The sequence below is a fragment of the Dreissena polymorpha genome, chromosome 14, assembly GCF_020536995.1.
Source record: "Dreissena polymorpha isolate Duluth1 chromosome 14, UMN_Dpol_1.0, whole genome shotgun sequence".
In the NCBI taxonomy this organism is placed as follows: Eukaryota; Metazoa; Mollusca; class Bivalvia; order Myida; family Dreissenidae; genus Dreissena; species Dreissena polymorpha.
This window is the reverse complement of record NC_068368.1, coordinates 34114262-34128691: the sequence shown is the minus strand read 5'-3', so window position 1 is coordinate 34128691 and position 14430 is coordinate 34114262. Positions and strand designations below refer to the sequence as shown.

The 14430-nt window shown below is 37.3% G+C and overlaps 1 protein-coding gene across 2 annotated transcripts; it reads right to left on the bottom strand.

The window, feature by feature from the left end:
• Positions 1-1268: 1268 nt before the first annotated feature.
• On the bottom strand, positions 1269-14299 carry LOC127858601 (uncharacterized). 2 transcript variants are annotated; one of them, XM_052395800.1, is made up of 3 exons: positions 14157-14299; positions 8746-8898; positions 1269-2053 (listed from the first exon to the last, which is right to left on the bottom strand). In XM_052395800.1, the coding sequence occupies exons 2-3, from the start codon at positions 8881-8883 to the stop codon at positions 1433-1435; spliced, it is 759 nt and encodes a 252-aa protein (XP_052251760.1). In that variant the 5' UTR covers positions 8884-8898; positions 14157-14299; the 3' UTR covers positions 1269-1432. The 2 variants fall into 2 exon arrangements, with proteins under 2 accessions (XP_052251760.1, XP_052251761.1); XM_052395801.1 differs by having other exon boundaries at positions 8746-8895; positions 14157-14289.
• Between the last annotated feature and the right edge of the window lie 131 nt (positions 14300-14430).

Genomic DNA, 14430 nt, shown 5'->3' with positions numbered 1-14430 from the left:
CTGAAAATCAATAGGGGTCATCTGCCAGTCATGATCAATGTACCTATCAAGTTTCATGATCCTAGGCGTAAGCATTCTTGAGTTATCATCCGGAAACCATTTTACTATTTCTAGTCACTGTGACCTTGACCTTTGACCTGAAAATCAATAAGGGTCATCTGCCAGTCATGATCAATGTACCAAGGAAGTTTCATGATCCTAGGCCTAAGCATTCTTGAGTTATAATCCGGAAACCATTTTACCATTTCAAGTCACTGTGACCTTGACCTTTGACCTAGTGACCTGAAAATCTATAGGGGTCATCTGCCAGTCATGATCAATGTACCTATGAAGTTTCATTATCCTAGGCCTAAGCATTCTTGAGTTATCATCCGGAAACCATCTGGTGGACGGACCGACCGACTGACCGACGGACATGTGAAAACAATATAGGGGGGCATAAAAATAAAACCTTTCGGTTTCAGTTATTCAAGTTTTCATTTTCATAATCTATTTTAGACAACGTAATGGATCAGATTGATTAAACAACTTAGAAAATGTGGTCAGCCAAGGATCACTCTTGTGAAGTTTCTTAAAAATATGCCCAGTATATTATAAGGGATGTGGTTTCAATGAAAAGATTACAGATCAAAGGCGATCTCAAACAGCAAAGACAAAGCATCTCGTGCACAGGTGAGCGAGCTAATAACGTAAATTGCAACACCATGGATGGGAGATTGAATATTTTCCAAAATACTGTTAAAACAAGAGATGTGTTTGTCAGAAACACAATGCCCCCTATTGTGCCGCGTTGAAGCCATATATTTGACCTTGAAGGATGACCTTGACCTTTCACCACTCAAAATGTGCAGCTCCATGAGATACACATGCATGCCAAATATCAAGTTGCTATCTTCAATAATGCAAAAGATATTGCAAAACTTTAACCAAGTTTAAAGTTTTGGGACACACAATGAATGAATGAATGACAGACAGACAGGCCAAAAACAATATGCCCCCGATCTTTCGATCCGGGGGCATAAAAAGATTCAAAACCTTAAAAATAATTGTATCTGCTTCAAATAAAGCTTATTCATAATTCATACTATCTAATATATATATTACTTCCTTGATAGTTTTATATCAATACCCGGTAGTTTAAAGCTTTTTTTCGCTCTCAAGATCTCAGATAACAATATTAAAATTTGCCCATTCATCAATCTGTAAAAATTCAAATTTACATCTATTAACTGGAAAATATTTTGGTATTGAATAACAACGTCACAAAATGTGAAGCAAGGAAAACCTTGTTTATTATTGCAAAATACTCAGAAATAAGTTAATCTCCTCATAACTTCAATATAATAAGCCAATACATTGAAAAAAGGGTCAACATATAATCACAACCACATATTGAAACAAAACAACAGAAACATCAACAACAAAGTTTTTGTTATGTGTCTGAGACATTTAAGTTTTTAATGCCACTAGCAACATTGTCAATATCAGGTCTCTCCAGGCTCCCACTGATGAAGAACGAAGAGAAGTCGAGATTGTCGAGTGACCTTGATCTCGGCAAAGATTCTGGATTTATAGGTTTCACCGGGGAAGATGAATTTGACTTTGATTCTTGGGGATCATTTGGCTTCAGGAGGAGACCCTCCTGGAAAGACTGGGTCAACCGCCATGGAACTTCGTACGGTTGCTGAGCACGCTTTCGAGCCAACATTCTTCGACTTCGAGCCGAAAAGTCTGTCTGCCTGTGCTTCATTCGCATCATTCTCGTTCTTCTGTTGTTCTCAATGGAAGAATCAATATCCTCACGCGGGTTTCTGTACTCCTTACTGTGATCTACGAATACTTCATCATTGCGTTGATCTGGCTCATGAGATGAACCAGCCTCGTTGCTGGAATTTACACGTGTTTGCGTGTCCGAAAACCCGGTCACGTATTTAGTGTCAATGTGTAGAATGTGATAGTTTGACATGGAAGAACTCACTGGTAGACTGTGGGCCTTGGGCCTACTTGAATGCTTTGTCAGTATGGCGCTTTCACTTCTTGTTCGTCCCCTCTCCTGCGCAAATACAAGGAGATCAAAGTTACGAGACTTAATAGGTATGTATATATGCATGTTACCCATTACCACTTAGACATGTATTTTCACGCATGTGTAGTCCCTTAGAAAGTTATATTTAATTTAAGACCTTTCTAACTGGATTCAAGTTTTTAAGGTTTCATTTCAAACCCTTAGATACTGATGAGCAGAAAACAGCATAAACCTGAACAGACTGCAAGTTACTCACAGGCTGTTCTGGTTTAATGCTGTTTGCACATAGCCATTTTCACATTGCTTTAAAGTGGGAAAGGGTTAATATATATACATTTAATACATAATTGCATTATTCATAATCTCCATTCCGCTATTGCATTTGATCTGCGAAATACATGATTGTATAAACATCCCTTAAGAGAAATTTATTACTTGGCTATGAAACTGAAAAGTTGAGATACTAAAATACTAGGCAAGTATTGAATATATAAAAGCTTATCTTTTGAGTCTTAGAACACTGGCAATTGAAGTCTTGTTGAGTGTTTTAACTGTTCCAGCTCAGAAAAGAGAAACATTTATACATTCAAACCTTTAATCCTAGTAATCTATTTACAACATCATTTCAATCATTGACTACAAAAAATGTTAACAATGCACAAAGGACAACAAACAAAAAGTGATCACAAAAGCTTGCAATGAGCACGTTGTGCCTAGGTGAGCTAAAAAACATTTAATCAATGAAAAACACACAATAATGTCATAATTTACTATACAAGAGCAACGCATAACAGGTGCCACGCTCGGCTGCGAAAGCTTGTCAGAAATTATTATTATTTTTTTTTTTTAAGAGGTCACAGTGACCTTGACCTTTGACCTAGTGACCCAACAAGAGATGTGTTTGTCAGAAACACAATGCCCCCTACTGCGCCACTTTGAAATAAAATTTCTATTTATCATTTGGCAGGTATAGAAATCATCTGCCTTTAAAGCTTATTACTTCCCTTGGATTTTGTCCAATCCAACCGAGGGGGGGGGGTCTGTAGACAGTAAAAAATGACCAAGTTAGACATCACCGACAACCAAGGCCTGTGGTTTAACAAAGAGATCATAGCCAGAGTTCATCATGTATCTATGGACATAAGTCCACAAGTATGTAATGAACACTCCTATTAACAAGTAAGTACATGAAAGAAATGATAATTATATCATAAAAAAAAACCTTTGACAAATCAATCATTTGAGTTATAAATAATCAAAATAATAAATCTGTACAGTTACTGTGAAAAGAGTTTCAGTTCTTGGTAAGGAAATATATAATATGAGATTTATAAATATATAAATTACTTCCCTTGAAAATAATTGTCTCTAACAAATCTCTATTTTTAGTAGCAAATAATTAAAAGCCACTACCGTGACTGTAGATTCACCACTCAAAATGTGCAGCTCCATGAGATACACATGCATGCCAAATATATAAAGTGGCCATGTTCAATATTGAATTATTATCTCCCTTTAAAGCTTATTACTTCCCTTAAATGTGTTTATTTTACCGTAGACCTTGAAGGATGACCTTGAAGGATGACCTTGACGTTGACCTTTTACAACAAAGTGTTTGTCAGAAACACAATGCCGCCTACTGCGCCGCTTTGATTTATTTAACAAAAATATATACGTGGGCAGGTCAGATAATTATGTCCATTTAAAGCTTATTACTTCCCTTGACTTTGTTTTTTTGACCCTAGACCTTGAAGGATGATGTTCACCTTGAAATTTTACCACTCAAAATGTGCAGCTCCATGAGATACACATGCATGCAAAATATCAAGTTGCTATCTTCAATATTTTAAAAGTTATGGCCAACGTTAAGGTGTTAGCACGACGCCTACGGCGCATGGCAGACAACGAGCTGGCTATGACAATAACTCGGGTTTTCTCCGAAAACAGCCGAGCTAAAAATAATGGCATTATTATACTGGCAGACTGCACATGCTTGCTGTTTCTAACAGAGGGAAAACAGTTTATCCATAGGGACATCATTTTATCAATGATATGAGTCAATAGAATAAATACAGAATAAATAAATACAGAATAAATACAGATTATTAGCTAGTGTATTGTTCTAAGAACTTATACTAGGCAAGTTTCCTGTTTTCATTATCTCATAATGCACTATGAAAACCATTATTGTGTAATAATCGGTCTAAAATTAGTAAATATTTCAATATTAACTAGAAATGGCGCGGCAGAGGCCGACGCCTATCCCCACGCCGCATGTTTGACTCAGGGGCGCCCCAGGGTTGGTAATGGGGCCATGCATAGTTGAGATTGACTGTATTGTCATAAGAGATGTTCAGTATAAATTTGAAGTAATTCGGTGTAGAAATGAAGAAGTATGTAAAATAACCTTAAAAATGAGTGAAAATCTATACCCTAATTTCTCCTCCTCATCCTGCTCTCCTAACAAATCTAATAATGAAATAACTTCACTGTAGTCAATTATGTACATGTCATCCTAATTGGAATGACTTATGAGATGGCTGAACATGCTCTCTTATAGCCAATCTTCTTGCTTCTGTTTTTGAAAAGTTATGTTTTGAGGTAAAATGTTTGACTAAATAGTAGCGTCTCAGAAATTTTCTATCGCAATCTTGTACACAACAATGAATATGCTGAATTTCATGTCTGTCTTTGATGTGCCTGTTCAAAGTCCATCTTGCTTTAAATTGTTTCTCACACTTTTCCCACTTGAACATTTTGACAGATTTTCAGTAATGAGTATAAAATTGTAATTGATTGAACAAAGTGAAAGTTTCAGCCCTGTTCTTGAGGCTCTATTCCATGAGTTTCTCATGCTTTTTATGCTTGACTGCATTATATTTCTTCTGTCATATACAGGTGTACCTTTGCGCCAATATTTTATAATCCCTTGTATAAACATTAGATGGATGAGCTAAACCATTTCACAGATGAATTAACACAAACAATTGAATACTAAATACATCTCTGCGCCACTACTGTGTAACTCTATGCACCGCTTTGATTTTTTTATATTTTTTTTATCATTTGGCAGGTTATTTACTTACCTCCCTTTAAAGCTTATTACTTCCCTTGGATTTGTTTTTTTGACCCTTGACCTTGAAGTATGACCTTGACCTTAACCTTTAGCCACTCAAAATGTGCAGCTCCATGAGATACACATGCATGCCAAATATCAAGTTGCTATCTTCAATATTGCAAAAGTTATGGCCAATGCACCATACCGGGGGCATAAAAATAAGTGAAAATCTCTGACCTGTCTCCACCCAACCCCCCATAACTTTTGACCCAGGGGTCAGATCAAAATTCCGAATAGTGCAGGGTCGCACATATGCTCATAGCTACCATGTGTGTAAGTTTCAAGGTTCTAGTGCTTATAGTGTATGAGGAGATAGTGGCCAGGATGGACAGACAGACAGACGGACAGACAGACGGACGGCGGAGATAACCACAATATCCCCACGCTTTTCAAAAGCGTGGGGATAAAATCACTTTAAACTAGAAATGGCGCGGCAGAGGCCGACGCGTATCCCCACGCCGAATGTTTGACCTAGGTGTGCCCCAGGGTTGGTAATGGGGCCATTTATAGCTGAGATTGACCGTATTGTCATAAGAGAAGTTCATCATCAATTAGAAGTGAATTGGTGTAGAAATGAAGAAGTTATAGTAAAAGGCAATTTTGGGTGGGTGTGACATATGTGGGCAGGGCGCCCCAGGGTTGGTAATTGTGCCATGCATAGTTGAGATTGACCGTATTGTCATAAGAGAAGTTCAGTATCAATTTGAAGTGAATCGGTGTAGAAAAGAAGAAATTATAGTAAAAGGCAATTTTGGGTGGGTGTGGTCTATGTGGGCGGGGCCCCAGGGTTGGTAATGGGGCCATGCATAGTTGAGATTGACCGTATTGTCATAAGAGAGGTTCAGTATCAATTTGAAGTGAATCGGTGTAGAAATGAAGAAATAATAGTAAAAGGCAATTTTGGGTGGGTGTGGTCTATGTGGGCGGGGCGCCCCAGGGTTGGTAATGGGGCCATGCATAGTTGAGATTGACTGTATTGTCATAAGAGAAGTTCAATATCAATTTGAAGTGAATCGGTGTAGAAATGAAGAAATTATAGTAAAGGCAATTTTGGGTGGGTGTGGTCTATGTGGGCGGGGCCCCAGGGTTGGTTATGGGGCCATGCATAGTTGAGATTGACCCTAATGTCATAAGAGAAGTTCAGTATCAATTTGAAGTGAATCCGTGTAGAAATGAAAAAATTATAGTAAATGGAATTTTTTGGTGGGTGTGGCCTATGTGGGCGGGCGCCCCAGGGTTGGGATTGGGGCCATGCATAGTTGAGATTGACCCTAATGTCATAACAAAAGTTCAGTATCAATTTGAAGTGAATCCGTGTAGAAATGAAAAAATTATAGTAAATGGAAATTTTTGGTGGGTGCGGCCTATGTGGGCGGGGCGCCCCAGGGTTGGGAATGGGGCCATGCATGGTTGAGATTGACCGTATTGTCATAAGAGAGGTCCAGTATCAATTTGAAGTGAATCGGTGTAGAAATAAAGAAGTAAATGTAAAATAACCTAAAAAAATGAGTGATAATTTCTGACGTGACCCCACCCCAACCGCTATAACTTTTGACCCAGGGGTCAGATCAAAATTCCAAATAGTGCAGGGTCGCACATATTCTCATAGCTACCATGTGTGTAAGTTTCAAGGTTCTAGTGCTTTTAGTGTAGGAGGAGATAGTGGCCAGGACGGACGGACAGACAGACAGACGGACGGACGGACGGCGGAGATAACCACAATATCCCCACCTTTTTTTCAAAAAGCGTGGGGATAACTAGAAATGGCGCGGCAGAGGCCAACGCATATCCCCACGCCGCATGTTTGACCCAGAGGCGCCCCAGGGTTGGTAATGGGGCCATGCATTGTTGAGATTGACCGTATTGTCATAAGAGAAGTTCAGTATCAATTAGAAGTGAATTGGTGTAGAAATAAAGAAATTATAGTAAAAGGCAATTTTGGGTGGGCATGGCCTATGTGGGCGGGGCGCCCCAGGGTTGGTAATGGGGCCATACATAGTTGAGATCAACCGTATTGTCATAAGAGAGGTTCAGTATCAATTTGAAGTAAATGGGTGTAGAAATGAAGAAATTATAGTAAAAGTCAATTTTGGGTGGGTGTAGCCTATGTGGGCTGGGCGCCCCAGGGTTGGTAATGGGGCAATGCATAATTGAGATTGACTGTATTGTCATAAGAGAGGTTCAGTATCAATTTGAAGTGAATCCATGTCGAAATGAAGAAATTATAGTAAAAGTCAATTTTGGGTGGGCGTGGCCTATGTGGGCGGGGCGCCCCAGGGTTGGTAATGGGGCATTGCATAGTTGAGATTAACCGTATTGTCATAAGAGAGGTTCAGTATCAATTTGAAGTGAATCGGTGTAGAAATGAAGAAATTATAGTAAAAGGCAATTTTAGGTGGGCGTGGCCTATGTGGGTAGGGCCCCAGGGTTGGTAATGGGACCATGCATAGCTGAGATTGACCATATTGTCATAAGAGAAGTTCAGTATCAATTTGAAGTGAATCGTTGTAGAAATGAAGAAATTATAGTAAAATGCAATTTTGGGTGGGCGTGGCCTATGTGGGCGGGGCGCCCCAGGGTTGGTAATGGAGCCATGCATTGTTGAGATTGACCGTATTGTCATAGGAGAGGTTCAGTATCAATTTGAAGTAAATGGGTGTTGAAATGAAGAAATTATAGTAAAAGGGCATTTTGGGTGGGCGTGGCCTTTGTGGGCGGGGCTCCCCAGGGTTGGTAATGGGGCCATGCATAGTTGAGATTAACCCTATTGTCATAAGAGAGGTTCAGTATCAATTTGAAGTGAATCGGTGTAGAAATGAAGAAATTATAGTAAAAGGCAATTTTAGGTGGGTGTGGCCTATGTGGGCGGGGCGCCCCAGGGTTGGTTATGGGGCCATGCATAGTTTAGATTGACCATATTGTCACAAGAGAGGTTCAATATCAATTTGAAGACAATCGGTGTAGAAATGAAGAAAATATAGTAAAATAACCTAAAAAAATGTGTAAAAATCTCTGACCCGGCCCCACCCCAACCCCCATAACTTTTGACCCAGGGGTCAGATCAAAATTCCAAATAGTGCAGGGTCGCTCATATGCTCATAGCTACCATGTGTGCAAGTTTCAAGTTTCTAGTGCTAAAAGTGTAGGAGGAGATAGTGGCGAGGACGGACGGACGGACAGACAGACGGCGGAGATAACCACAATATCCCCACGCTTTTCAAAAAGCGTGGGGATAATTAATAAACAATGTATCGGTAGCAGAAAATGTTCATGTTATATAGAAAAAGATTCAACAAAAGAATTAAAATCTGCTTTATTTTAAAATATTCTCCGATATTGAAGTAACCACTTTGAAGTTTTAGTAGCTGATTCGAGATGGCTGCAGAAGGCAGTTTTTGCAACTGGTTAAAATATCATATGGACTAACAAGTCCTCCTTGAGAAAAGCTGTTTGTTAATTGTTCATAAAGCAATTATTGTAAACAAATTTCTTTAAAATTTGCATTGTCCATTATGCTTAGAGACAACACCAACTTTACCACCAATAAATGTTGCCAACCCTGCTTTAAGTGTACATACATACAAGTTTTAGTATTGTTTACCTGTAAATACTGTCTTCTGCTGTCTGTGACAGAGCTGAGCATGCCAAGCTCGTTGAGTGCAGCGTCAATGTCCATGAGGGAGGGGGTGACACGTTCACAGCAATAGCACTGGCTGGGAGGACCTGGGTTCACCTCCATACTGCAGACCAGCTACTGTAAGCAGACACAAGCAATCTCCATAAATGCAGTTGCCAAAAAAAAACAGGCCTTTTCATGGCCATTTTGGTAAAAATGCACTTCCAGGATTGGGAAAGTTTTTGATGCAAAAGGTTCACTGATATGGGAAGAACTAATTTAATATATCTGTTTATAATAATTCAAATTATAAGAAACAGTCAGATCAATTACAGTAATATAATTTGCTAGATGTAATTGAAATTAAATTGAGATATAATAATCATTTTACACTTATTTGAAAAAACAGTTGCTTTTTTTCGATTGGAAATATTTTACCAATTCATATTTTGTTCAACATTTGCTTTTGGAATGGGTCCATTTAACAGACCTGTAGATAAACCAGTAAAACGCCTGAATTATTACTGCCTTTTTCTACTTATAGCTGCTTACCGTTAAGCCCTCACTCAGTTACATTAAGTTGCAATTTGTGTGTCATACAGAATTTAAGTAAAACAGTGCTATGTGATTGGCTTATCAGAGAGTTTGATTGACAGCTGATGAGGGGTCAATTAGGTTGCAAACACATGTTGAAAGCAAGGTTAATTTATATTTATTGTGGTGTAAAAAAGCACATGCTTACATTATTTGATATCAAAATTGATTTACTTCAAACCCCTGGACAAACAACAGGGTAGAAATGCTGGCTTTGTCAATTAATACAACCATAATGGCTTTGTCAATAAATAAAACAATGTATGTATTTATTTATAACAATCACAAATGTCATAAACAAAAAAAAAAATTTAATGCAAATTTGTAAAACCCACTAGTTTTCCTTCCTTGAATATTTAAAGCATTCATATAATTTTACAATCATTGATATATATGTTACCATTTGGATTGTTCAACTTCTCCACTTAAAATGGGCGAGATGTCACTGTGTATTTAGTATCTATCTGTGGCAGGGATTTGGCCTCATCTACCATATTAAATGTCTTAATTCTATAGTGAACCCAATATTTATTTAAATAATGAAATTCTCATCAGTAATTTATCTTTAATTTAACAAATTGGTTTACTTATAATGAATACTAGTTGTGTACATAATTACATACTAGTCTGTTTGAATAAACTTTAAACCAACATTTAGTCCTACAGAAGTTGTGATGTTTTTGTTCTTGTTTTTTTTTTCAAAATGAAATTGCAAGACATGCACTTATGTGTTTTAATTAGACTTTCGAAAAAATGGCAAGTGTCAATTGATGGTAAGGCATGAGGAGTTGGAATGGTTACTACTAGGACACTGAGAAGACAGGTATTAGTTCTTCTTGAATGCTCTGAGCTTTTATAAGCACAGGTCAGACCCGGAGGGTCAATATCTGGGAGTTGGATTATTGCAACTACCCGGAGGGTCCATAGCTGGGAGTTGGATTATTGCAACTAAGACAGGTATCTACCGCTTTGACATTTATTATTTTTGTTATCAATAATGTCATTGAAAATGATAGAAGTTTTCAATACTGTTTGTAACATATCTCCCCTTTGGTGCAAAAAGGTACCAGGTGACATGGAAATTAGAAGGCACATGGTACCAGGTGACATGGAAATTAGAAGGCACATGGTACCAGGTGACATGGAAATTAGAAGGTACATGGTACCTTTTTGCACCAATGGGGCAAATCAATACCTAGAATGTTGAATCAATAAGAAATTTTCTTAATGCAGAAATTGAATAAACCAAATAAGATATGCCAAACAGGTTTATATACATCAGCATGATAGATACATGTGTCTTTCATATCAATGGAGCAGTTTTGAATATGTGACTTTGACCATTCTAATAATCAAAAAGCAATGGTTACAATCTGAAGCCAAAATTGTCAGATACATGCTTAAACAGTATAAATACCCTAAGAGAGTCTTGGCTGAGAGCCCACCTTTAATATAAGCTTGTGTCGTTCAATGCAAGACATCATCAGTGTACTGATGGAGATTAAGTTGCTATAAAATTGTATTATCCATTCAATTCTATCTTTTGGAACCTCAAAATTTGCCACAGGTCAAAAGTAAACAATGACATCCCTGTGATTTTCTCTACATAGTGCAAGCTAAGTAGTTTTATGCATGACATAAATGTGTTTCAACTTTGGTGACGGTCCATTTTTATTGAAAAGGAAATGACCTAAAAATGGTCTCCTGTCCATGACTTTTTTCCAGGTCATAACTTTCATAAACATACATTTTATAAACTACATGTACTGGTATTACTTTTTACTGGTTGATGAAGACAGACAACAGAAAATAACGCATCAAAAAGATTATCATTAAATTTACCAGTCCTGAAAGATTTTCAATGATAAATGCATAACTTTTCTCTGCAACTTCACTATAAAATTTCATGTTCAAATATTGGTCCTCTATTTAGCTGTTATGGTATAATTTAGTGCCTCCATAATGGACCTCATTAAAATCTCAAATCTACATCTGGGAATTCAATTAAAATAAAATAAGAAACACATTGGTAGACCTTGTTAAAGTTCCATTTTTATATAAGAAATATCAGGCAGATGGCTGTTGTATTTTCCTTAAGCTGTCTTATCTCCATTAATATATCTTTAGAGTCCGGTACTTTTATTAACCCTTTGGCAGTGGCTAGTCGTACGGTCCCATACGGCTAGCCTATTGGCTAGTTGTACGGCTCTGTAGTGTACGTATCGCCTTTCCTATAGGGACTGTCTGGCCGTATGGCTGTTATAACAAATAAATATATTGATTATTTATTGATCTACGTGCAAATTGTTTCGACATGTGTCATGAGAAAATGTGCTAATACAAGTACTTAAAATTGTGTGCTACCACGCAGCCTGATTATATGATAATTGTTTTTCGCTACATGAATGTCCCGCAAGATAATCAGTGCATTTGTTTCAGCTACTTAGATAGTGAAATTCCAAAATGTCTAGCCTTTTGACTAGTTTGTGTAGTCGTCGTTACAGAATTTGCAGTCTGATTTATGTTTTGCATACATGCCATACGTCCCGATCTCGGCGGGACAGTCCCGCTTTTGGGCCCTTTGTCCCGCCGTCCCGATATGAGACGATTTGTCCCGACATTCGTAAAAAACGATGTAAGGTCTATAGGTTCCCAATAAAATTCGCTATTCAGGCTCTGTTTCGCTAACACTTACCCCCGCTAATCCCTTTATTGCCCCAAATTAACAATCCGATTCTACTTGTCGTGTGTACCAGTGTTGTTTATGACACCTTATCAGCGATTTATCGGCTAATTATTGATTTCATCAGGCATTCACACCATGGTGGTCTTCAAGATAGTGGTCGCTTATTGCTATCGATAGTTGTATTATAATGAAATAAATGTTGAAAATGTGTTTATTTTTGTATTTGTTTGAAACGGTTTACAAAACAATTGTTTTGTAAAATTAACTCTACGTCAGTAATGAGTCTTTTACATTCAATGTTTAGTTCATAAATAGCGGGATAATCCGAATGTGTAATATACCAAAATCGCAACAAACAGTCCAATAAGTGATACCCATCCTGTCTAGTGTAATTGGGTGTAATTGTAATAAAAACAACGAGGTGCTATGCATGACCGTTTGACCCTACTCCAATTAAGCTAAAAACCACGAGGTGCTATGCATGACAGTTTGACCCTACTCCAATTAAGCCGCGACAATTGACAAGTAACAAACTGCGCATGGATACATGCTTAAAAAAACATCGTAACAAACAGTAAAAGTGGTACCCATCTTGTCTTGTGTTATTGTAATAAAAACAACGTGTTGTTATTCATGACAGTTTGACACTACCCCAATACAGCCCCTGACAATTCACAATTCAGTTTAATCTGTGTATATAAGAAGAAAACAAAATATGATTATTAACATTAGAGAAAAATAATTCGAGTAAAGCATCCACATCCTTCTTTTGTCCTTTTGTTTTTGTTGGTGTAAAAACGGTTGAGGCGTTGTTGAGAGTTAAAATGAACACAAAGACGGTTTGCTTCCACCAAAAACCTACCTCTGAATTGTGTACGGCCGCGCATTCCATGTGTAACTGATGTAACTGTTCGGTAGATAGTTTACTGTAACCCGTACTTTCAGTGTACTGGATAGCCTCCCCTGCGTTAATGTTTGCCATTGAAAGTAATATAATGAGTATTGTTGTCGTAATGTTCTAGATTTTGTACTCTAAAAAGATGAATATTATCCTCGTTGTTTGCTATTGTCTTATTTTATAAAACTGTTATTGTTATGTTTTAGATTCCATGCTTCATATTAGATGTTTTATGTCTTGAATAAAAGTATCAAGAGTATTTGTTAGTACTATACTGACTACAGTAAAGGTGGAATGATAAATCGTTTTAGGTGTCCCGCTTTTGGGTCAAATGTCCGGACAATTTTTTATGGAATGTCCCGCTTTGGACCTAAAAAATTATGGCATGTATGATGTTTTGTCGTGGTTGGAAATCCGATTTGTGAATTAGAAACTCAGGGCTTTTCACCCTTGTATAACAGGGGCCAAAATTCGGCCCCTTCCCAATTGAAAATTAGGTCATTTTTTCCCAAAATTGATAGAGGAATTTCCCAAATTGTAAAAAAAAAAATATTTTTTTTTTTACTAAGACATATTGGGCATTTCCCAATTTGAAAGCAATGAGCTCTAATATGATTAAGAATGCACCACAATGTGTCTTTTAATACTTCTGCACAATGAAAAGACTTGCTTGTATGAAACCATCTATTTATCAATGGTCTAAAAGATCATTAAATTATTTGTGTAACTCAATTTATTAGACCTACCTTTGATGGCTGCCGTCATTGAATTTCATAATATCGATGCCGCAACTCATTGAAAAAGTTTTTCACACATTACTTAGGAACGTCAACTAATTAAAGAATCAAATTAGAAACCGTATTACATGAAAGGAAGCCCAAACAGATGAAGAATTTGTGTACTTCTATGAGCTTAAACAAACTAATTACTGATTAACAGCACTGAATGACAATTCTATACTTTATTAAGCCGTACGGCTAGACAATCCCCACAAGAAAGGCTAGCCAACACAGCCAACAACGGGGCCTTAATATTTTTAAAAGCTATAAATCACATGTTGATCGAAGGCCGAAACGAAATTAATGTTTTTAGCAAATTTTATTAGGTAGCTATGGCAAAATTTGGCAGTGAAAACATACATTTGTCAGTAGCTAATAACACAGTTCGTGTCATTCACTATTTTAAATGAAATTGTTGAAAATTAACTGCTCATGTTACCTTTTGTGAAGTTCACTGATGCTGCCTTTCGTATTTTTAACAATTTTATTACTTTTCATTGACGTTTTGTTTTCTTTACCGGGAATTCGATTTTGTAAACATAATGCCGACATTCATTTACGTTTGCATGTTGTGATAACCGCAAGGTAGGTTAGGAGATACTAATTATGATCAATACGAACGCTCTTGCTAGTCAGCTTGAAATCAACCGATTGTTTGTCGAATAAACAAGCGGATTAAACAGTATTGCAGAAACAAAGCCTTTCATGCTTTG